General features: G+C 39.6%; 1 protein-coding gene across 1 annotated transcript; it reads left to right on the forward strand.

Moving 5' to 3' along the window:
* Positions 1-78: 78 nt before the first annotated feature.
* RB195_016186 (uncharacterized protein) lies at positions 79-24,542 on the forward strand (the record flags this gene model as incomplete). The annotated part of the gene is made up of 26 exons (XM_064207225.1): positions 79-126; positions 2,504-2,682; positions 2,818-2,885; positions 3,655-3,833; positions 4,110-4,217; positions 6,321-6,400; positions 7,284-7,436; positions 8,290-8,413; positions 8,471-8,591; positions 9,357-9,420; positions 9,491-9,584; positions 10,432-10,542; positions 10,595-10,795; positions 15,642-15,782; positions 15,838-15,959; positions 16,058-16,128; positions 16,524-16,660; positions 17,184-17,300; positions 18,984-19,070; positions 19,130-19,299; positions 19,813-19,947; positions 20,004-20,076; positions 22,465-22,559; positions 23,627-23,770; positions 23,830-23,911; positions 24,393-24,542. 26 exons carry the CDS (start codon positions 79-81, stop codon positions 24,540-24,542), a joined length of 3,054 nt encoding a protein of 1,017 aa, XP_064063106.1.
* Positions 24,543-26,338: the final 1,796 nt, after the last annotated feature.

Genomic DNA, 26,338 nt, shown 5'->3' on the forward strand with positions numbered 1-26,338 from the left:
CGCAGGAGAGAAGTGAATCGCTATTGTAAACAAACAACAATCATTGTTTCTTGATTCATTCACATTAGTTCAGTGGCAATGGGAGGCAGCAGTGAGGACAACAGCAATTCGTTGTCTCCACCCTTAGTAAGTTTTCTTTTTCACTGCCGAGCAGTTCCTTAGCCAGTTTACATCAGCTAAATAGGCACGCAAAAGGCTTTTCGCAATTGACTGAATTGGGAGTAGGACGGAAAATTTGAGAATTTGTTTGAGAAAGAGCGGACAAAATCTCCAATGGTCTCGTGGTGCATCAATGTAGGCTTGTTCTGTCCGCGAGTGCTGGTGATTGTACGTAAAAACAGCGTGTTCTAGAATTAGCAACATTGGGATCTCATTACCAATGACAATTGATTTCCTTACTTAAATGACAAGCGGATGTTATTGCCTTACTCGTCTTATCCGCGTCTTTCGATCTCCCGGTAGAGTTGGCGCAGAATCTGACCATCCGTCGGTGTTCGATTCTCTGCGAGACCTTCGGCTCGGTTGGTGGTTTATTGCTAACCTCAGAGTACAAAAGTCGTTCGGCATGCTCGAGTTCATGGATTGATGGTGCTTGTGAGTTTACAAAATAGTTAAAATACTCTCTCCATATGCCCAGGGTTGCCTCGCCGAGCAGGGCTCCCTCGCCTACAGCGACTGCATTGGCAACGTAGGTCGGTCGAGCACCTCCTGATTTTCCCGCTGCATTATCAACTAGAACGCCGCTTCTTCTCAGGCTCTCGTCTTCCTACGCCTTCTTAAACTCCTCTGCAGTTGATGTCCATTCGTTCCCCGGATTACGTTTTATCGTTCCCCGGATTACGTTTTAGGTGAACCTTATCTCCACAGCTTCGTGGTCTGTACTCTAATTTTTATTGATACTCTTCTTTCTTCGTCCTTCAGGTCTACTAATTCGTAAAACTAAAGTTATTTGAGCATAAAAAGAACTAGGCGGTGGACGGAGTCGATTGCGTCATTCCACGCAGATATTGCAGATTTCAGATATCCAAAAGGGGGTGATCTTTGTTAATGCGTTATCGTGCTGAAGTTTAAGTTGTCATCTTCTGCTGATGCTGCTTCTCAGGCGTTGACAGGGTTGAGGTTCCGCCACGTAAGCTGATGGTGTCAATGATTACTCCTAAATATGGAAGCAATGAAGAAATTTACCTCTTTTTAAAGGTCTAACAGACGACTACCGTTGACTGACGTTTGCTTCGCGAGAAAAAACCATTTTCCAAGCAAACTGGATTGTTTCTCGAGATCTATCCTTACGGTCGCGTAGATTCCGACAATACTTGCTGGGTATCTTCGACTTGCGCGCAACAACTTCATCGTAAAAACCTTCCTTGTGATGGTCTTCGGCCGTCTTCGTGGTGCGGGAGCGCTCAGAATTTAGAATTTGAGTCCCTGCGACATCGCAGTCGTTGGAAAGTCGCAGTCTTTCCGACGACATAGAAACAAATTCCTTCGCTAGGTTATTGTAGCTTCTCCTCAAAGCCACGGGACAGCCTCCCACCTCCTTATCACCATCACTGCAGTGTATGGTGTAGTTTTCGATGCTGAAGACAGAATGGCTTCAGATACATGTTTCCTGCAATGCAGCGGCGCATTCAGGTATCATAGCAGTCTGGACAAAGCGGCTTGATGGAGTCCACTCGACAGCGGCCGGCAATTTAGCGTTATAAAGCGTGTGTTTGTTCACAGAGATGCCATGTTCTCTTCAGAGGTTTTACCTATGAGGGTACGGGCTCTGGCGATGTGACGGACGACAGCATCTTTTGCAAAGCTCGGGAGACTTGCAATATGTAGCAGAGCAAGTTATATAGCTTGAACGCTCCCAAGGCGTATACTCAGATGCCTATATTGCGTTTAGTGGAAAATAACAAGTCATAAGGTTGATGATGAGGATAAACATTGTCACAGCCGATCTCCTAGGATTTGAAAAAGCCGACGAAAACAGCCTTGGTTACTTCTACCTCAGTGCTGCTTAGTATGGCCAGTGGAACAATTACAATCCGCAAGGCGTCTTTGAATGTGCAGGATGAGGAGCTTCTGCTGCTCATTTGAGTTACACTACCTGGATCACTGAAGTTGAACGAAAAGAGAATGGCTTGCATTGTATCGCGTAACAAGTTGCATCGTAGGGAAGAGCAGTGCAACCAAGACTTCTTCACACTCCTTTTTTATGGATTAATATTCGAAACTGAGTGTGATCACGCCTACTGTTGTGGATTACATCCCTCTCCCAATCCATTCGTGGTGAGATCCCGAGACTTTCAATTTCAGGAAATTCATTCTCAAGAGTATCATCTCTTTTCAGTATCGTGCAAGTAGCAAATTTAAATAGAGTTCTCCAAACTTCTCAACTTAAAGAGTGTTTATGAGGGCCAACTGCAATTTTTCCTGTGCTAGAGTTTTAGTGTTGTGACAGTAATCATTTAAAATCACCGCAAAAAATACGGTTGAAACATTATCCGTGATTTAGGAACGAGAGAAAGAAGGACGAAAAAATGCACAAGGATTTCTTTGCACCCCTGTTCTCATGCTGATTTCTACAGTAGTCATAGTTGGCCTTCTGGCACTTTCCTGCCTAATAACCTATCTGTTCGTTCGAACACAATTCGAGCACCGCTTGTCTGACCTTGAAAAGGGAGGTCAAAGCACGTTAGTTGAACATTGCGTTGTTTGATTTTCTTCGTTGATAGACTTGCAATTTCTTGAAAAATATTTTAACTTTTATGAAGCTGAGAGAAAAATATAGGACTACCGTTGTGTAATCTTAAAGACATCTCTTTACAGGGAAAATTTACAAAATGCGACTTTCATCACTTTGAAAGCCCTGCGACTTCCAAAGAATCTGAAGCCAAGTGGGTTGCTTTGAAATTTATAAGAATACTGAATACACTTTCTAGGAAAACTGGTGTAGTTTTCCTGGAAAATGGAAACAGTAAGGTAAAAGAGAAAAAAAGAAATCATTCGAAAACCTCCTTTATCAAATTCTTGATTTAAAAAATTTTCACTTCCAACTAATGAAGAAAGACAATTTTTATTACTGGCCAACTGTCAGAACAGCCATATTTTAGAGAAATCACAAATTACTACTTTGAAGTAAACAAACGTAATTACATTAATTAGTAGAAGATTTCAAATCTCTCAGTTATCTGAGGAGCAGAACGTAAGAGCACGAAAATATTATAGCAGCTAAAAGGTTGCTTAAATCTTAGCAACGAAATGAGCAGAAATTTTCATGCGATACGTAAGAGGAGGAATTGTGACATTCTCTGCCTAAGGCAGAGTTCTCTCGTTGTCTCTTTTCATTTTCTTCAGACCACATATGTAGGATGATTGGAATTTTTTCACAGTTCTAAGTCATTCAGAGCGGGTGTAGCACAGTAGGTTAGAGATTCCACTGTGTCTGCACGATCGATCGGAGGTTCGAATCCCCCCTATTGCCTTTCATCCTTATATAGTCGAAAAATTGCTGCCACACTTCTCTGGGTTGATAAAAACACTTACTTGACACATCTGCTAGTCCCCTCAAATCATTGTATAGGCCAGTTACACAAACTCAAACGATTTTGAATTGAAGTGAACGTGATGGGGCAGTTATCCTTTTTCCTTTATCCTTTATTTCAGTATCATACAACCTGGTCGTCAGAGTCTACCTACCCTTCTATGTAGACTATCCAGTCGACAAAAATCTCACAACTGATGGAGAAGTGGTCATTGAAATTGTCGTTTTGGAGCCAACAAATAAAATTATCCTGAACATGAAGGAGATTCAGATATTATCGGACAAATGCGAGGCGCACTCAGTACGTCACCCTCATTTTCTCTTATTTCCACAATTGTTCATGAAACACTTCGGTAGCGACGTGACACTTTTCCGCACAATTTTCTTCCAATCACAACACATCGATGAGCAGAAACGTCTGATACGCTCAAACTTCAAAGATATTGAACATTGGGAATGGAGGAAATACATATAAGAGCGGAAAAAATAAATAAATACTATTTAAAAACTTACTTACTTCCCATAGTTTATTTCTGTGCATCAAACTGTAAAATTACCAGCAGTTTTTGGTTTTTAGAATGGTGCTCGGATTCCTATCAAAAGCGTAGAAGTAACAGAACGCTTCGAAAAAGTAACTTTCGTACTTGCTGAGACTTTGCATGTTGATCAAAAAGTGAACTTGAAGGTAAGAGTTTGTTATAAATACAGCAAATTTGAATGTTTTACTGTTTCTGAACAGTTCTTTTGGAAAACCGTACCATTCTTGGTGTGTTTTCCTGAAGTGCGGTATAAAACATAGATCTGGGGTTTTTTTTTTGAGTGAGATGATTTCTACAGCCCAGTAATCAAATGGGCGTTATCATTCTTTTTGGATTTTTGCTTCACTCAAGCTTGCTATCTGACCTGGTTACTGTTTCAAAAGGTTTCCTGGAAGATACAAGGGATCTAATGATTGGTACGGCTAAATGAAAAAGAAGAAGAAAGACTATTGGCAAAATTAATTATAGCAGTAGTTATATATATTAGGTGAAAAAGAAGGATCCGAGCGTTTTTTCGCTTCATTTCGACGAATAAGTTAATATAGTTGGGACCATACAATATAAATCAAAAATGCGCCGTTTTGTTCGATAATTTTTGTCCATTTTGGTGACAGTTTCATAATTCCGGAATTAAAGAGGTCCTCGGCCTTATTGGTAAAAAAAAACTTTCAATTTTCGTAACCCGCTCTTGAGGCAAGTTTTGTACCATCAAGAAAATTCTGGAAATGCTTGAAAAGGTGATAATCGCTTGGTGCCGGGTTCGAACAATAGGGTGGATGCGGTAGAATCACCTATGCAGGCTCTTGTAGCTTCTCTATGTGGCCTGAAATGATCTTGGTGGAACAGAACATGTTTCCTATGGGCCAATTTTGGCCACATTAGGCCATTCATTTGCTTCAATCTGGTCTGGTGTTGAAAGTAGAGGTCTGAATTGAGTGTGCGGTCCGAAGGGAGGAGTAGATTATTACCTTTCAATCCCAGAAAACGTACGGAAAAACCTTCTTGATCGTAAGCTCGGAATTTGCGATCGTTTTGGCCGTCTCACCGCGATTGGGCCACGATCTTTTTCGGTTTTCGTTCTCGTAATGTCACCTTGAGGTAGCCCTGTAGAATGACCAATGTGATGTTTACATGGTCAGATATGGTTCATTAAAGGCATCCAGCGAAAACACTTAGAACTTTTTTTGCTTTATCTTACATTTATTTACAAATATAGCAGTAGTTATATAGTAGCATACATACACACAGCAGGGAGCTCGTTCAAATGTTTTAAATCTTCCCACCATCCTTAAGCCGACTTGCACCGAGCGGAGAGTGGATTAAAATTGTAGCAGATGCAATATATATAGGATCTCATATCAAACTTTTTCAAATAGCTCTTAAAAAATCCCCGAGCAATAATATCATCAGAAGGATTGGAAAATAGAAGCGTTGTAAAATGCCTGTTGTTTGTGGTGTGCTTATTGAAATATTTATTTATTTATTCGTGCACGAACCAATGATGCACCAGAGAAGAAAGAAAGAAAACAGAAACACACTTTGTCTGAGTGAGGAAATTTTACAGTAATCGGCACCTAATTTATTATCAGTGGAAGATAGTGCGGTCCTTTTTGTGTGAGATAACATGTGGAATGACTGCACTGATACGGTAACACCCGGCCAAACGATGCTTTTGTGTGTATTTTTAACGTACATTTTAACATTTCGCTTTTCTGATATATTGATCAGAAAAGCGGAAATGATCTGATCCAAAGTAATATTTAATTGCTCATAGCCTCATTGGAGTACTGTATTGATAATATTTATCTGGGATGATAATGTTCACTTTTTTCTTTTGTTCTAAAATACCACGAGTTACCTAAGACGAAAGGCCCTTCATTCCTTCGTATATTCATGGGAGACGGTGTCTAGAGGTGTCAAAGGGATACGATTTCTCTTAAAGGCATCACCCTACGAATCTGAGGTGGTATGGATTTCAGATGGAGTATTCCTATATGGGGTCGTAGATTGTGGAGAGGGGTGATTCCGTCCATTTCTTCCCAATTGTCATAAAAAAAAAACGGCCCGGAAGATGCGGCGCATGCACAAGGTTCCGTATCTTTTTAAAACCCCTAGGAGGTTATAAAAACGTATGGAAAGTGGTTCGCACATTTTTTGATGCATTCAAAGCGTATCAGAAGAAAAAAAGGTTTTAGTCGAATGTTCGCACAAATACACATATGTATATAATGCAGAAATCAAAATTTCAGGTGGTGTTCTCAGGTTTGGTGAACGATGGCCTCACAGGACTGTACAGAACCTACTACAACGATTCACAAGGAAATCCTAAGTATGTGGACGTTCACTAAAATACTTTTTTTTCGGCTAAAAGATGAGAACTTTCTACCTCTTTATCATTTAGAGTGCTCTCATTTACATCCACATATAGTCAATAGAATGTAATGAAAGAATTTTTTCATTAGGTGCCTTTGACTGGAGCAGATTAGAGAGAAAAGGAGAGTATGTGGCTAAGATAGCAACTGTTTACTTCTTGAACTTTTACTACTTTTTCAAAAAGTAAAAGTAGTAGTTTATCATAAGATAATATGTCGTAGATCTCGACCAACTCTGTAGGCATGTCCATAATAGATGAAGGATATAGGACTACTACTTTTACTTTTTGAAAAGACGTCTTTCAGGTAGAATAATTAATATTGATGTATAGTACACTACAATCTTTCAAGAAATGTGCAATGATGCAAACGAATGGTATATTTGCAGGCAGTACACATGTAAAACATTCAAAATGGTTCGAGAAGGTTATTGACCTTCTAAATTTGGGAGAATGAAAAATCTCAAATTAATCTACATACGCGTCCTAAGGTCTCATGTAAAATATTTAAAGATTTTGCAGTCAGAAAGATTCGTTTGTAGATCTATTCAGTAATGAAAAAACATCACGTTCAAACTTCTATTTAAACTTTAAACTTCAATCCTTAAAATCTTCATCGCTACCTAACCCCAAAGCTGCTGAAATATTTGGGCTCTGTGCTTTATAATATTTTATATTATACTTCAGATACTTCAAAGTCCACAAAAAGAAAAAAGTAAAAAAAAATAAAAAGTCCAAATAAGGAAGGACAATTCGAGTTGAATTTTTCTTCTCTGTTACAAAATGTTATTTGAAGAGTAGTATAACTGGATATGGCACTCTATAGTTCAACTTTTCTCAGAATCGCTGCTATGACAAAGATGGAGCCGGCAGATGCACGGAGATTTGTGCCTTGCTTCGATGAACCAGAATATAAGGCAATATGGAAAGTAACCGTTATTCATCCTAATGGGACAAGAGCGATTGCTAATGCCTTCGAAATCAGTGAAACTACGTGCGTTGAATTTTATGGAGTAGACTTTTCCGAAAAAAAAAAACAACTGAACTAAAAAGACTTCTAATCCTTTCATTGTGACATTTTTTAATTCTCAAATTACCCGGACGCTTAACTAACCCATAGTTCAAGTTTCTGAAGTACATCAAATAATCGATAGTTGTTAGGTGTCCAAGCTTACAGCTGTTTCGACTTACTTTTATGAGCAAATTTTCATTTATTCAAAATTTTTGAATCTATTATTTGAGTGGGAAGATGTTTGCAGTGCCCGAGTATCTTTTTAAAAGAAAGTTAAAATTATTAATTATTTAAAATTCATATGTAATTCACGTTCTTAATTATTTTCTCACACAGCCGTAGTCGTTCGGCGTAAACTAACGTCGTATACTCACATTCTGTATGTGTACATTTACGTCAAGCGTAAATTATTGTCCCAAAAATTTCGTACCTATCTGTGTTACTGAAACTTCATTTTTTAAAGATTTATCACAAATTTACGACATTTTTTCTTCAAAAGAGTTATGCAGCGATCATTTATTTGTAACGTTAATTTCGGTAGGGTTAATTAAAATCGCATTTGCTTTATCTTAAAAAAAAACTTCCAGTGCTTGCCTAATCATATACGCAAAATTTACTTTGTAATGTGTACTGCAGGCGTCTGCAGCAATAGAAGTTTAGAACCTTTTTTTAATTATTTAAAAGAAGAGGAAGATTCGTATTATATGAGAGCAAAACTTTATTTTCAAGAAAATAGAGGAAGATAAAATATTGGAGTAGCTGGTAGCACTTGCCTTTATCCGATAAGTTTCAAAAAACTCCTTCTCCAACACATTTGAACAGTGAATTACTTCAGAGAAGCAGACGGAAAGTGGAAGGTATCAACATTTGAGCCAACACCCATCATGCCATCTTATCTTCTCGCCATATTTGTATCAGAGTTTGAATTTGACGAATCTTACACGAAAAGAGGTGTGAGGGTAAGAATTCTACTTCCCATCATAAGCTACCAACATAATATCAGATGGAAGTTTTAGTTTCGTGTATGGTCCACTCCTGACACCAAGGATAAGAGAAAGTATGGATTAAAAGCAGCAGTGACTTACATGGAAACACTTGAAAGATATTTTGATATTGAAGATGTTATGAAGAAACAAGGTTTGTATGACAAAGTAGGAAAAAAAATAAAAATGTCGGCTAAGGAAGATGGAAACCACGGAGGTCCTCAAATTGTGGGTATTACTCCCGACTACTGATAGATCTTTGCATTAAGGATAAACATTATACATTCCGCTGGGACCCTCGCTGGGACATTTCTCTCATATCATAGATTTAAACTGGCTGATGGGTTAGGTTTTTTAGGTCGGGTAAAGAAGATAAAATTGAGGAATTGTGAGAAGTTGTGAGAAAAGAAACAGTAAATTGAAATACTGGTAGACCTTTGCATGAAGAATAGTGCCTGATAGATTTTTACTTGGTCGTAACCGAAATCGGTAGCAAAACTGAGTTTATTCTAAGTGAAGAATTGTTCTAAATTCCTGTTTGACAGGAAAATTCTTGCAAAAAAAACCTTACAAAAGAAATGCAAAGAAACAAAATTCAACAAAAACTCCATATCCCTAAACCTTGCCGAGTAGCACTTTAACGGTCATCACCAACTAGAAAATATCTAGAGGGTCTCTCTCCCTTCGGCTGATGTGGATGAAAACGCGCCGAGATTGAGATGAGTCCGTTAGTTGTGAAAATACATATTTTGTTTATGTTCATTTTTTGGCTCCTTAAAAGAAGTCCAAGAAATTTTTGGAGTCTTGCGCGTAGAGGTTTCAGTTTTGCAGGAGAGTTTAGCCATAGAATATCAAAAAAGGAATTAACGAACTCGAGATGTAACACTAATTTGTAGAAAAAAAAACCTTTAACTTTTAGATTTGGTTGCAATACCAGATTATGCATCAGGAGCTACGGAAAACTGGGGTTTAATCGCATTCAGGTACCTTTAATCATTTTTGAGTACTAAAAACGTCTCATTACATTGAGATTCATCGTCATTGTTGTTCCAGGACATATTTGTTATTATTGACTTCATTGCCTAATTCTACAAATATAAACGATTGGACTGAAGGAACGGTCATAGCTCATGAACTGGCTCATCAAGTACTAATTTCCTATTCACTACACTTCTAACAACAAAATAATAACAACGCTAGTGATGTCGTTTTTGTATTTCTAGTCTTTTTTATTTTTTGCTGCTCTAAGACCGCATTCTGACTAGAACTCATTATATCCTTCCTTCCAAATTACTCTTTTCGGTTGACGGTGGCCCTGCGAAAAATTTACAAAATTGTTTAGTTCTCGGGACTGTTTCGGGGGTATTTTTGGAGAAGTTCCAGTACCCTAACATGGAACAACGGGAATGGAGAATCCACTTGGGAACAAGTTGATGAAATTTACCATAAGATATCATTTAAACACAATAAATCAGGTGTAGGCAAAGCCATTTAATAGGAAAAAAGTAAGAAATTTATCAGTATCTCAATAATTGGTAATATCTGCGTAGTCTCAATCCTAAACACTCTGCTTTTTGTCCATTTTATTGATTCGTGTCCACTAGTAGTTACCAGCAAACCACACCATTCTTTTATTATTAGGATCTATATCCTGGAACTAGAAACTTTAACTCTCTACGAGCTTAAATTACTACTCATTCTTGTATTTCCTTTCAACCTGCCAACCTCTTTTTTTCAATACGCGTGGTATTTCTGTCGGCGTTACTCAACCGTGCCACTCAAAAAAAAGGATTGTGTACAAAACACGTTGTTTTTCACCTATCTATCGTTTCAGATCCAGTGAGAATTAATCTGGGCGTTTTTTTTTTCAGTTTTACTATTTAGTTCATAGCTGTATGTATAGTTTGAAAGTACAAAAGTCTAGCACAGTAATCATCATTTAAAAATACACTGGAAGAAAAAAATAGAACACGACAAAGTCCATTAGCATTCAGTGGCTTGGAAATCTGGTTACAATGAAGTGGTGGGATGAGTTGTGGATCAAAGAAGGTTTTGCTAATTATTTCGAAAATATGGAACTGAATGAGAACAGAGACATGCGAATTGTGAGTTTTTCCGCTATTTACTCATATATGTCTCTTATTAAATTCTTCCCAGATAAGAAACGAAATCGTCGCTGGTTTGGATTACTCAATGGAAAAAGACTCTCTTGCTGCAAGTCGTCCAATTTCATCTATTATGGACATGCCTATAGAGTTGGCCGAAATCTACGACATATTATCTTATGATAAAGCAGGTTCTATCATTTCAATGATCCACGACGTGATTGGAGAACAGAACTTTCGAAAAGCAATGATTGTGTGTTTTCTTATTCTTTTAGTATGCTTCATTTCCTGTATAAGAGATCTGAAGTTCTTTGATGAAACTATAAAGAGAGAATCGCACCCTGAGAGACACATAACAAAATTTCTTCAATGTCAGCAAACAATAGGTACCGTGAAAAAGCACATTCCAGACTGTCCGGATTCTGACATTATCACACTAGACCCTAAGTTCCCTACAATGTGTCGTGCCCCGGGTCAGCTTCGAGGAGGAGCGGCGGGTATCGGGGTAGGACCCGGGGCCGGCTGCCCGGATCCGGAAGGGCCTGCGCTGGGCTAGCCACCTTATGGGCCCTAGCTCCTCCGAACCCTGCGGGTCCCATCCTCCGCCCCGATTGCCCTTTCGGGGGCCTCGGGGCTGGCTCCTGATCGCACGCCCCACCTCCCCCCAACCTAATCCCTTGTGGTTATCTTGTGGTAGATGCGGTTATATACGTGGGTTATCCTTATCTCAACACTGCACGGCAAAGCACAAATGTACGACATAAACGGCGGATATCAGATGGGCCAAGCTCAGGTGGTGGTGGTTCTCGGCGATAACTGGTATGTGCGGTTCGGAGCTCATGGGCAGCCAGCCAGGCTTAGATGGTGTTAGTGGTGTGATGCGGATAAGTGGTGGGTGTGGTGATTGATCGAAAAACACGAGCACAATAAACGATACCACAAAGACGGATAGAAAAGGAACTGGACCCCGAGTGCGCGGAGCCAGCCCTTATTTATGCGGCCAGCGTAGGAGCGTTACCGTAATACATTGCCAATGGCAATGTTTCCCGAGCGCCGCGTGAGAAAGGCGTGGCTAAGAAGGTCGTGCCGGACATGACGCAATGCTTCTGTGCCTTTACTGTGGCTGTTAGTAGTACGGAGGGAATACTTTCCAAAAACCAATTTCTACAAAATGTTAGGTGGCATTGTTTTTCCATGTATGTAGCAACCAATTTTTAACTCTAAGAAGTGACATAGGTTCCCTTCGTTTACCGTGAACTTTCCTTGTTTAATCGGTAAATTCAGTCATGTCCTGTATTTAAACTCACAATCTCATACAGCAGCACTTCACGGTGATGTAAGCGCAAACCCAATTTTAGAACATTCGAGATCTTCTTTTCCTGGATCATCAAGACACTTCAAAGAGTTCACTGAGTGTTTCTTGGAGGCGACATACCACCAATTTGACGATGTTGAGATCCATCCACGAATGGATAGGGTTAGAGGTGTAGATCATGAGAGACATATCATGGAACCACTGATTGCTCGAAGACGCTGCGCGTATGCCTGCGCTCGCTTGCCTCACATCTTTTTAGATGCCTCGTAGGAAAATCTAACCGACAAGGCCGTTTTCCTGCCGTTTTTTTAAGGACAATTGAGAAATACTGAGTGTGAGAGCATTCATACCCATGCCGTATATCTTTATCCTTATCTCTTTGTGATGAGGTCCCAAGATCGCCAATCTCGTGATTTGCTGCTTTGAACTTGTCCAGAACACTCAACAAATAAAATCGCCCGAAACATTTCAAGAAATTGCAGCAACGGCCATTCCTAAATCAATTAGAAGTTGGTAGCACATCAGAAAAAAGCACATCCACAAATTGTTTACAAAAATTTGCTATCATGCATGACACTCCTATTATTGCATGTGACCTCACATTTGCGATTTCATTGTCTTCTTCCTCGCAACAACTACAAATTTCCGGGTGCCCGCAGCCGATTATCTGCAGCCGGATAAGTGCCTGCAGAAGAGACTGTCGGTAGGCCAGAGCAGGCATATCTTGGGCTACCTGTGATCACTAAGCCACGCCCATCCATCACCACATCACTGAGGTCATGAGCAATGTTTGTATTGCAATTACGTGATAGAGTTGCCTTCTGCGAAGGTTCAAGGAACAAATAGGCAACAACGTAGCAACGTAGTAAAAGTTAAAAGGTGTAGAACCGAGAACATGGTTTTTGAAAGATAGATGTTTGATTGAAAAAAGTGTATAGAAGATATAGATGTATATTTGCATTTATACGGACTATTAAATCCATGCAAGATACTGGAATAGTTTGTGAAATTTCGATTTTTTTGCTTTACGCAAATAAAACGTACAATTATTTCCTATTTCTGGTATCTCGTGTGCAGTCGTTCGATATATCTTTATAAGAAAACGATAGATGCTCCATTCGGAGGCAATAACAAAGATAGCGTGCCCCTGCGAGGCATGTTTCGCACCTCACTAGACGATGAGAGTCGCTGATGAAGGATGTGATGGTCGGGGCATGAGGCAAACGCAGCGCAGTGCTCTGCTGACGCTGCGCAGAGGAGTTAACGATCGCCGTTGCCAGTCGTTTTCCCTAATGGGCTGTCGCGGCGGCTGCGGGTACCTAACGACCGCCCCACCAAATTTCCTGGTTATCTCACCACTATCATAGGGTGCTATATTAGGGGAAATGAAAGGGAGGTGGACTCACTATTGAAAAGTGTTTTCTCTTATTTATTTCTGTTCGCGGTACGTCATCGTTCTACAACCATTAAAAAAAGAAAACAACTCTGTCTTGAGTTGAGACTTGAGTGACTTTCCAAGTGAAAAATTCAAAGTTGAAACTACAGGGCTATTTTCGGAATCGATTTTTTCTGGGTAAGGTCTGTGTACAACACATAAATTGAACATGCTAAAAAAATGCAGTTAGTAAAACCAGGCACAAAAGGAAGAGCCGGAAATAAGAAACAAAAACAGAGGTAATCGTATCTACCAGATAAATAATGTTCTAGATCTGCTCGAGAGGAAGCAGCGAAGATCGATGGGGAGACCCGGTCACGACTGTCCGGATCTGTAGAGTCTGGGCAAAGCCACTATATTTCGTCCTAGCCTCTTTGGACCCATGCGGGTTAGAGTCCCATTCCACTGCTCTGGCTCCTTCTTCTGAGTATGTCCTAAAATCCCCAGGTATTCGAGGGTCTCGTGATCCCCAGGTCCCACCTACCTTCTAACTGGAGTACGAATATAATGCAAAAAAATATCAATGCACAAAGTGGTTTAACCTAATGACATACGCTACAAAGTGTCTCTACAAAGTGCTTGATGGCAAAACGCAATACGCAAATAATACAGATGAAATACGGTATGCGGTACAACGGGGCTGATTAAATTGTGAGTTAGGAAGCGGCTTTCAGCTGAGCCCGCCCCCAATTGGTTTGCGCTGTGACAGTGTTTCCTACCTATTGTTTGCCACCAGCCAGTAGGCGAGGGGTGCGTGTAAAGAGAGTCCAAGCAGATTTTCGAGCATGCTGCCTCAATTAGCGATGGTGCGGTGAAGAGATTTACATTCGTTGCTACCTAAATAGCTGACTCGGGTTACCTATCGCTATTCATACGCTGGATCACTGCCTAGGAAATAATTCACGAACTACTAAATTGTTTTGTAGGATCACAAACATCCACTGGAAATTTGTTGTGTGAGGTGACCTCAAATTTATAAGCGTACTAGAAGTAGGAGAAGTTCTCATGTGAAATATGGGACAAAGACGCTTCTAATAGCTTCAAATATAAAAATTTTGTATATCTGAACTTTTGAAAGAAAAATAATTCATTTGATAAGATTTCAATCATTTGATACATTTCTGGACTTCCTGAACGTAAGATCTGGACAAATCTCGTTCCCGTTCTCTGGTTCTTTACATATTTCTTATAATTGTGTAGCTCTTTGCTTCTGTATGGCTAGAAGAGCATCTAAAACGGTTGTCTGAGTCTCCATGAACGACTGGAGCGTTACCTCGTTGTGGTATGTACGTGAATCCCCTGGGCATATTCAGTGCATACCCAATCTTCACCGTCCTCCGTGGGCGAGTGCTGTGTTTTTGAATTATATGAGAAGAAATTCAAATTCGGTGCGAGCACAAGTGGAATATGTTTCGAAGGCGCGTAATACAAATGGGGTTCCATGCCAGGAATGGTGTTGAAAGAGATTGGAACCCATAAAATTAGGAGAAAGCCATTATATTTTGGCTGGTAACCGGAAAGCTGGGGAACGGTAAAGAAGGTCTCGGCGGATTTTACGCGAATGCCTCCGAGGCATAACGTGCCGAGTGGATATGCCGGCGGATACGCGAACATACCTCGACGAGGTCACGCTTCAGTCATCCATGAAGACGCAGACGACCGTCTTAGATATTCTTCTAGCCACAGAGGCCCATAGCACTGTGCTGTTACAAGGAAATATGCAAAGGAGAGTGGTGTGAGTTGTCAAAATTACCGAATAAGTCAAAGAATAATAGAGTCAAGTAGAAGTACATGGGATTTTGTATGGTGTTCTAATAAAGAAAGGGAGTGAGTTTGTCTTTTTATCACCTTCAGAAAGTATAGGAATCTTACCAAATTTGAACTCTTTTTCTTCCTGTAAGTTCCAAGAAGTCAGAGATACAGAAGGTCCCTCTGTCCAGAAATAAATTAGGCTACAAAAAGGCTTGGAAGTTACAGGATAACGATAATTCTCTATAGCGTTACTTTTGATAGCTGGAATGTTCCGTCTTAACAAAGATTTTTGTATACGTAATTAAAAGCTATCAGATACGTCCTTATCTCATATTTCACTCACCATCGCTAATTGCTCTGACGAGGTATGACCGGGGCATGCTCGAAATTCTGGTGGGACCCTGTTTACACGCACCCGCGAAAGCTATCGCAGGACCGCGATCTTCCCCATCAATGGAAAAGTCGTGCGCAGGCGCTACATGTTCTGTCTATTAATTAAAATTTGTTAATGTATTTTGTACATATTCTCACATTTTATATTCTCCATTCTGTTAGAATTATCAGTATGTAGCTGATTCCATTTTATGCTGATTGCAGCACTACCTCAAGAAATTTGCCTTCAAAAACACATGCGTAGATGACTTGTGGAAAGCATTCGACGAAGTTGTCGAAGGAGTCGAAGGTCCTGATGGAAGAAAATTGAATTTGGTTGATGTTGGTGGTCGGTGGTCAAAACAGGTGCTTTAGAGGAACCTTTAAACACACCATACTTTTTGATAAGAACTAAATGTAGATGGGTTTCCCGCTTGTGACTGTGGAGCATTTCAACTCTACTACGTTGAAGATAAAGCAGGAAAGATATTTGAAGAATCCCAAAGCCATTGAACCACAGAAATATATATCTTCAAACTATGGGTAACAATAATCCAGAACGTTTTCGCCTTGTTTTCGTTCACTTCACTTATTCATTCGCGCATTCAAAGCGCATTCTAGAAGGTATCTTCCATTTTCAGGTACAAATGGGATGTTCCTCTATGGTATCAATGGGATGACAAGCAATTGCATTACAAGTGGCTGAAACGAGGTGCTCATTACAGTGAGATTATCCTGTCCAAACTCTTGTTCTTTCTTACAAAAAAGGACAAAAACCATTTATTTTTCTTATCAAGGATAGTGACCGAAGCCATTCTGCATCAAATACGCCAGACGTAGACCCATAAGAAATATGGGAACAAGGGAAACAATGACTTATTGAATCTTTTCCAGAATTGTTTTGCCGTTGTTAAAGATGTGTTCTTTTCAAATGGTAAAAACCGTCTTCCTTAAAAATTATAAGAATCGCTTTGATTCGAATGTACTCGGTCAGGAAACCAACAAATAATTTTAGAAAGAGCAGAACACTCACTGGTTCCACAAATAAGTATTACACTTTATGAAGTCTATAAGTTGGAGCAGTTGTCCTAACACCATCATTTTCAGATGAACCGTTGTATATACAAATGAAACCCAAAGATGTGCCTATTGTCATTAACGCCGATAGACGCAGTTACTTGGCTCAAAACTACGACGCTGAAGGTTGGAAGAAGATAATAAAACAACTTCGTGAAAATCATGAGGTTAGTTGCATATCTTCATCGTTGGAAAATGCTTGAGAAGCATGAGAAAATGATTCATTCCTCTTCTCCTTTCTGTTTTTGAAATTCCCGATAGTTAACTATCATAGACAGGTGTGGTGGGGCGGAAGACTATTTGAGGTTTTTTGACTCTATCTGAAAAACTTCACATCTTAAACTTTGAGCAGACCTTTAATCAAACTAAAATCCCTAGTTCCATCCATCAGGCAAGAATACTAAGCAATAATCCTGCCACTACTACTGATATGCACTCTACTATGTTCATGGAACTGCATGACTAAGCAACCGATATTTTACACTTCTATTTAATGGTGTCAGAAAGTCTCACTGTATACACATTTATATTCCTATTAGTTTCACTATGTACCTGATGGGATTTCACGTCACCTTATTCAGAAAAATTGACAACGCACGCTTACAATTCAATCTGAAAAGACGAAAAATTATTTTAAAAAAGAGAAAATTCCAGACAAAGAAACGTCTGGAGAGAACTGATTACTTCCAGGTCTACACTCCGTATACAAGATATGCGATTATCAGTGATGCTTTTACGGCAGCTCTCATCGATCGAGTAGATTATAAAATTGTGTTCGACCTCCTTAATTATTTGTCTAAAGAGGAGGTAAGAGGTTTGAAATTAGTTGTCAGGGTTTACTAAAGGGTTTGAAGTGAAAAAATATTTAAATGTGAATGTTTTCGAGTTACCAACATCCCACTGAGAAGTAGTAAGTTTTCTAAATCATATCGTTGAAAAGTTTTCTGGCGTATCTATGCACCTCGGATGCGCTAATGCGTCTTACTGCAATTCGTAATCGTCGAAATTGTGGAACGCGTGTTGGCCCATTCGATGACTTGAGGGGGCTGCCCGGTGTATCACATCAGTGTAGTTATCCTCCCAAACAGCACTGGTCCCAACCTATCGAATCCGAAAGGATGGTGGACTTATTGGTACTCGGGTGGAATGGAAACTCCGATCATGATGCAGTCGCACCATAACTTCTTACCAACTGCACCACTCCCGCCCTAGTTTATCTAATAAGTGGGGAAAATCAGCAGTTCAGTCAAAAGTATGGCGACAGTTCTAAAAAAAGAGAGAATAATTCCTAAATGAAATGAATTGTAAGAAAACACACACGTCACAACAGGAGTATTAAGCTATGAAACCGTTCCTTTGCATAGCCAAAATGAATGACGTAAAAATCCGATTCTACAAAAGAAAATCTTAGAGAAGACAACAGAACGAGAGAATATGCTAACGAGAAGGAATTTCTGGATAGCTACGCCGGTGAAACGATCTCATTCCTGCACTACACAGTATACAAAAAAAGAAGAAAAAGAAAAATGTTTCAAGAAACGATAGCCATAAAACATTGGAATCGCATCACTTATCAGCTATTATAGAGGGTGGTGAAAAAGAATGAGTGCGGGAGTTGAGACTAAATTTTCTTTCCGTAAGTATCAAAACGGATAGATATATTCTTAAATGTAGCATACCACAGAATTGACGTGGTACGGAAGCGCCAGTGAACCCGTAGAGTTCGGCTTGTAGATTATGGGGCACAGCGTGGGTCCGCTTAACGTATCCTGATTGTCGTAAAATAACACCGTGGAAGACGATGATCGTTCCAACGAGGTGCGTTAGAACGCGTTCCCTTGTATGCATTCCGGTCTTCTTAGCAGCTTGTTCATTGATTCTACCTGAATAGGTTGGTGGAGAGCTCATTAGTCTTTAACCGCTCGCCCGTGGACGCGGCGCGTGTACAGGGATAGGGCGTCCTAACTCACCTAGTAGGAACGAACGCCGTTCCCCGTTTTACTTCCACACCGTTTTTTTACGGTTAAGTCAAGCTGAGTCACGCTCTGTTCCGTGATCTACAACCCGAATTCCATAGGTTCCCCGGGGTTTCTGTGCTACTCCAACTTCGTGACAAACTGCCTTCAATTCACAATTTTCATTGCTAACGTAAAAGGGCTTATTCACATATTCAAAGTTGTATGAAAAGTATGCGAGGTGAAGATCGTTTTATATTTTCAAGTTCTTTCCTCAATTTGAACTAAATTGCTCACCTTCTTGCTCCTCACCTGTTCCTCAATGTGTAACTAGCCTAAACAGTGGCTCGCAGAGGCTAGCGGAAGCATCAAGTCGGTGTCTCTTATCTTCCCAATTTCTTGACCTCGGAGGGATGTAAGTCTTGATTAGCACGTGGGCAGATTCGAACCAACAATCGATCGTGCAACGGAGCCTCGTACACTTCAAATCCGGCCATCATATAGAATAATAAAATTCATAATGTGTTATTCATAGGATCACTTAGTGTGGAGGGCTGTGGAAAGAGCGTTTCGTAGGATAAAAAAACTATTTGGTAACAAACGTGGAAAAGAATATTTTCACGTAAGCGTTTCACACTTGCTTAACGTAAATTTATTACGGGAGCATACATATACTTTTAGCTTTATACTAATCAAATAATGGAAAAGAGGGTCACACGCATGTACTCCTCGTACATAAGAGGTCAAGCTGCCACAGCTATGAATGGTAGCAGTGTAGAGCTCAAACATCTACAATACGGCTGGAAGGAAGGCTCAACTGGAGCGTTAAAGTCTTTATCGTCCATGGAACTGTAAGTTAAACTTACGTAAGTTTTTGTAATTCTTGTGATTCTGAATTCGAAATTATCGCTTATTAACACACCTTCTTCAAAAACGTTACTGGGCATTAGTTTCATGATACAAGTCGAATGCTGCTCGTTGTGCAGGTAGCCGTTGCGAGAGCTTGCTTTCGCTCGATGTTTGTGCGCGGCGGCGGACAGATGGAGGTGAAGATATCCAGCGAGAAGCGATACCAACATAGGATGGACCTAATAATAGTTCTACACCTAACCTTAGTTTCCTGAATTTCTTAATGTTGTTGTTCCACTGAATCCACAAAGAATATCACTTTAGTGTGGTCAACAGAAGTTGCACATGTTCTCAGAGAAATATTCTGACCAGCAGTAGTAGCAGTATTCTCCATTGAATTTTTTCTCTCAAAATAATGTTCTGCAAAAAAATGAATGAGGAAAATGTTGCTGAATTTCCACACTGAATAAATTTACTTTATTATCATTTTAAAATTCTAGTCTAGTTTGTTACAGGAAATATGCGACTTCTCTAGTTGAATTTTACTGCGAGGGTAATGCAAGTTTCTGTTCTTCGGCCTTTCGATCACTTTTTGAAACAGAAGTTCTTCATCGATGCACGGGAAGTGAAAAAGCCAGTCAATGTGTCAGGTGATTGTTAACGAACTATGCTCGTTATTGGTTTGATTTGAAGATGCTCACTTTAGGATTCCTAAGCCTTTCCGAAGATCCACGTACTGCCAAGGAGTAAAGCAATTAGGGAGTACTGCAATAGGGAAGGTCAGCCCTTCTGCTTATAATATTAAAGCCTCGAATGGGAAACCCTTTTATACCTTCAGATAAATGACGAATGACAACCTGTTATTCCTCTAACAGTTGCTATTAAAAGCTTAATAACAACATATTCTTCTTTGTCCTGATGCCCATACTGTTTCTGTAATTGGACCACTCATTCAGCGTTTTCATGCTACTCCACATAGTCCGTAGTCCGTATCGACAACCCGATCTACTCTTCATGTTATAGCTGTGCGCTTCGGCCAGAAATTCATATGATAACGTACAGATGTAGAACGTTCATTAGCTGTATTAGTTCATTAGCGAAGGAGATTCCCTGTTTATCTGCACAATAACGACTATTTATACACAATCCAATACAATTAATAATAAGATGACACCATGCGCGACACAGACAGAGGCAAGTTATACATGTACCTGGCTATGTTATTCAATTGGCCGAGTCAACAGGAAAGCATGGGCCAAATTTAAACGCTGATTTGAATCCAAACGTGAGACATGTTATCCCATTTCAATCCTCGTATCGCGAGAGTGGCACTGAATTAAGGTGAAATTGTGTCATCCTGACGAACCCCTCTCTTCACATCGATGACATCATTTTAGAATGGAGAACTTTGGTAGTGATGTTGCTATACAACTCACGAATTATCTTTATATGTGGAGTAGGGACGCCTCAGTTATCCAAGGCATCCTTGACTTCGTTCCCAACCATATCGAAGGTTTTCTTCAAATCGATGAAAGTGCGACACAGCGGCATCTTATACTCTCGTGATGCTTCTATTGGTTTTGAAACGGTATGTAACTTTTCGAAACCCTGCTAGCTCGTATGGCTGCCCTTCACTTAATGTTCTTTCAATCTTATTTGGGATTGCTCCTGTGAAAGTTTGTAGATGACAGACAGTAAGCATATTGGCAATAGTTGCCGATGTCTTGTGAGTCTCCCTTCTTATACAACAGCATAGTCTTACTGGCTTTCCATTGCTTAGGATCCTTCGATTCCGACAGATAACGAGTGAAGAGCATCGCCACTGTGTGGAAGAGGGCCGGCGGTTTTCAGTAGGTCTTTCAGATATTCAGACGTGATTCTGTTGGGACCGGCTGAAGTGCGATACTTCACAGACATGATGGCATGTCGGACTTCGAAAGGGAGGATTTCTGAATTTCCCAGCAAGCGATGCAAGCGTACAGATGTTATAAGTACAGGTCGTCATCCTAGTTTCTTTTCTTTTTCCTTCTCGGAAGCTTACATGACTTCTGCAACACCGCTTCTCCTGGCGCTGCCGCACCAGGCTTTCCTCCGAATCAGGAGAATCTCTTCTATTACGGTATTTTGCATATAAATTTAAAACCCATGGGCGAGTTACAGGCCTTTGGTCCCATAAGTTTTGGGAGAACCTTGCGTCCTACCTTGCGTCCTCCCGTAGCGGACGAGTAGAGCTTAGGCGACTCCAAACCCCCTACCTTGCACTCCCCAGTGACTTGATTGCAGGCTTCTGGCCGGACCGACGTGCGAGATACAATAGTATAACAAGCCGATCCTGGCACAGCAGAAACAGGGAGTCCATTCCCTGAATCCATCTGCGTCTCAAGGTAGATACAAGGTCGCTTTTGGTCCGCGATTAGCCCTTTATCCGCCACCTGGGGACACGCGAGGACGTGAGAGGGCAGGTCATTTTAGCTGGTTCGGTGAAGATTGTGGTGCGAAACATATTGAGAGAGAAAGGAGGTTGTTTGTAAAAAATCAAAAGAAAAAAATCGTAAGAATTCAGTTGAGCCTGGTGTTTCGTGTACATGCAGTCACTGCTGAACACAGATACATGGACTATGTGAATTAGTGTGAAACTAGCTAGGTTCTGTATTTACCATGCTTGACTTTCCTAAAGCGCATATGATCACCGAAAAGCTGCCCCAGTTTCAATAGAACTGATAATACAATGTTTTTGCCAAAAAAGGATTTCCTTTGTTCGGATAACAACAAACTGTCTGGCCACGATATGTTCTCTTGAAAATCAAAATAATGACGATACGAAGTAAAAAAATAGTACATTGGAGAAATCTAAACTAAAATCATTTTCTATGAGAAAAATCGATGTATTGAAATTAAGGGTACGGGAATAGACGTAATAACTAGCTTAGAAAGGATATACAAGTTTTGTTTTTCTTCAAAAGTCAGGCTACCTAACTGGAATGAGATTTTCTTGTAGACCCTTCTGTTAACTGCTTGCATTTCCAAGCTAACTGGTTCCCTCCAGCGTTCAGATGTTTTGTAGTGCCGGGAGAGGAATGAGTTGTGTGACCGGCATTTTGTCTCTCGCTTTATGTGCTACGATTTTTCACAAAGGATTCCAACAAAAGAAAGAAGTGCTGTTTCAGATAAAGTCTTTGTACAAAAATGAAGATGATGCCGAGGAAAAGGACAATCTTATGAAAGGGTTGACATGTGCACAGAAAATTGAACATTTGAAGGGGTATTTTTGAGATTGTTATTCTGAGATAATTGTTCTACCAAACCTGCCATTGTTAAGTTCTTGACCAATTTATAAAAGTGCTTCCTAATTCGTATGAATTTAATCCAATAAGGAATCCACCCTTTTCAGTACATCATCGAAGTGGATTGTTTCTATGTAGTTGATTTTCACCTCACCTACATAGTAATCTCGTAAATCACCCATCATTTGATTTGAAGTCACTGTGCGATAGTATTCCTTGCGTCGTTCGCAATCCGATACTTCAGTTTGAGATAAGACGTTTGGCGTAATTGACACATTTACAATTCAGACGTTATAAGATTCGATAAACTAGCAAAAACAAAACAAAAACATGCTCACATAAGTATTGAATTACTATCGCTGCCGTTCCCATAACTATCTGCGTTACTTTTGCGAGTTCCCGAATAAGTAACTTCTTCTATTGCCCGAGTACGTCGTGAGCGACTTATATTGCTAAAAATTGTTGTTGTTTGTGTTGTGTTTTCTCGTTTTGAAAACATAGAATTCTTTAAAACTGGATCCTCATTTTTGATGCTATTTCCAATTTTTAAAATGTTTTTGAGACCATCCATCTTACCAAATTGTTAAACTTGTTGCTACTTTGAACACAAAGATCATTTTTTACGCGAAAGTAAGGAAGGTTTAACCCTATGTTCAGAAGCTCGAAAAAAATGAAGAAATCATTCTAACAGCATTAGCTTTTTATTAAATTTATTAAACATTATTTTATGGCTGTTGGACTCAAATTAATGCTTGAACATCCAAAGTGCTCACCTCTGAGACACTATTTTTGTTGCGAAATGAGATGGCATACATTCTGCGGGGTTTGAAAAAAAAAACCACCTTGCTAAGTCTTTTTTATTCCACGAAAATTAAGAGTAGCAGTGTCTTGCATTGTTCAACTTGTCCCCAACACATTTCAAGTTGTTTTTTTTTTAACTGAAATAATTAATTCTGAAAAATTCTGAAAGATTTGTATTTATCCTTACATGTTTATTATAGAGTATGGAACAGTGATCTAAAAAAAATCTTCTTAAAAAATTTAGTTTACTGCGAATGGCGATTGACAAGAATGGAGGGGTTCCAGTGCAGAGTATTTCTAGGATTTTTAACCGAGTGGCACTAAACCCACTTTCAAATGACTTCTTAACCCATTTTTTGTTTGAGAATTGGAAAGCGATCTGTAACAGGTACATACAGGTACTATTTTTCAATGCTAGTAAACAACCAGTGTATTTACAAAATTTAGGTTAAAAAATCATGAACGTTTTCTCCAAAGAGTGATTGGTGCATGCCTCCTCAACATGCATTCGAATGCAGAGATAATGCTAGTAAGGGCGAATTCATTCATGTTTCATAGTTTTTCTATCTTATTTTTTACTTAAAGCAACAACATAAACAGTACTCCTTAACAGTGCTAGCGAAAATTGACTAATCGATAGATTTGCCGAGTAACAGCTTGAAACTCCTATCAGGAAAAAAACATGGACAAAAATCGGAGTAATCGGATCTGAATTCTCCTATTTAATTTCTCCAGGAAGAAGAAACATACGAAAACTGCCCAAAATTAACCGAGATGATATTTTTTCCAAATCAGGATCCCAATGCTCAGATTTTTGGGAGTTCAAATATGTTTGCCTTTTTGAGATGCTGCTGTAGTCACAATCAGTGGCTGTTTCCTTTTCAAAAGCATCGGATAAATCATCAAAAAATATGTCACCAAAAATTTAGTGGATGGCTGACATACCGTTCAAAGTTGATTTGGAGTAAGTCGAAGTTCACGTAGTTTTTTTTTTCAAATATATTATTTAGGTGAAACAGTACCGAAAAATTATTCCTGTCCTACAACAATCTAACATTGTCAAAGTTCGTTTGGAAGAGGCTGAACACAGAATAAGATGGTTAGAAAAACATTCAAAAAAGCTCATCAAATTCTTTAAATCTGTAACTAGTAATGCTTGAGACAATTTGTTTGATTGATTTGTTTTCATCACGAGCTAATTCCGGATAAACATCGATTTTTAATTACCTATAAACGCTGTTCAGAATATATATGTATTTGTTATTATATTTGTCATAATACACAGTGCAAATTGTCAAAAATATTATAGAAGCAGAATTGGTTTATTCACTAATGAGTAATTTCGTGTAACAACATAAATACCTATTCTAAGTTTCAAGAGAATTCTAGAGAGGTTGAACATGATCCAATGTGATGCATGGAATGAACCATGCGATAGCATCGTATCCTGGAGCGGAAAGCAGCAGAAGTGCATAGGTAATATGTTCGAGTGTTCCGAAGAAAGTCCGATTCCCGAATCTCCTGTCGGGATTCAGACATCTCTTCTGAAGATGGCATGGCAGGTATACACGGTTTTCACACCTCGATCAAGTATTTGCTACAGCTCGCGTTGAATCTATCAATCCATCGTTGCTCCGTAATTCTACGTCTCGACTAAACTGCCTGTCAATGTCATGGGTCCTCAGACCTTCCTTGAGCACCACCCTCCAGAACTTTGGTCAAAAGTTGGTTGGGCTTTTCCAGTAGGAGTCTGAAAGCATGCTCAGGAAAACTTAGAAAAGGCGATCGCGCGGTTTCCTTGTCAAGTACCCAAAGAAGCAAATACAGTTTTCTGTGACGACTTCAGTGAAGACCAGGCAAGGCTTGAAACCTCTCGTTTCTCACATCTTGGGCCAAAAATAGCCTAACAGTTGTCTTAGCGACTTTCTCTCCATGCACTCAAGCTTTTTCATCATCGTAGACGGTGTTATCCAATTTCCCGATCCTTACATTATGATGGGGAGAATTTCGGAACGATAGGGCCGCTGCTCCAATTTGTTGGCGATAGAGTTGACCAAGCACTTGGACAAGGGGTTGAATGGATACTAAACGTGTAGAATGAAAGAAAATAAAAAACCTAAAGTTTTATTCTAATGTCCTTTCTGACGAGTAATTGGTCTCAGTCAAAAATGTGATAGTTAGTCAGCGGTCAGGTCATCATGCCATCTGCAAAGATAAAAAACAGTTTTTTCATTGTTCCAACTTCTTCCAGAGTATTTTTTCTAGTAGGGAGTTATGATTATTACGATGTGAAGTACTATCGGCAGTTCTGGAAATGGTGAATCGATGAAAGAAATCGACCGACGAAACAAGCACAATAACCTAAAGAATCTTTACATTCTATTTCTATTGTCATTCTATTTCGGAGATTTGTGTAGTTCTTACTCCCATTGAGTTATGTTCACGTTTCTTTTGCAGCATGAGCACAATTTATTCTCTCGATCAGTAAATATTATTCTAACTACCAACAATAAAGAAAAAAAAATTAAGCTGTCCCATTAATAGGATCACGTGGTGTGGAACGCTGTACAATTAGGGTTCGCTATTATGAAGAAACTCTTCGGCAACAAGAAGAAAAGAGAACTCCTAAAATTAACTGTGTTACAACATATTCAGACATTTTTTCATCACCAAACTGCCTCCTTAAATGCAGATTTATCTTTACTTCAACAGAGTGATGCGAAAGAGGTACAACAGTCTCTATTCCAAGTAGCATGAGTCGTGAAGTCGTAACGGTTGGGATTCTTAGGGAAATTCTTAGGAAATTTAGTAAGGTTCTTACTCCCATAGACGGGATCGTAGATTATTGAGAGAAGGGTGAATCCATTCGTTTCTTCTTGCTGTAAAAAACGGCATGAGCATTAGTTCCGACGCGCCATTTTCAACAAGGGTTTGGAGGCGCAGCCTTCTCCCCGCG

The sequence above is a fragment of the Necator americanus genome, chromosome V, assembly GCF_031761385.1.
Source record: "Necator americanus strain Aroian chromosome V, whole genome shotgun sequence".
NCBI lineage: Eukaryota > Metazoa > Nematoda > Chromadorea > Rhabditida > Ancylostomatidae > Necator > Necator americanus.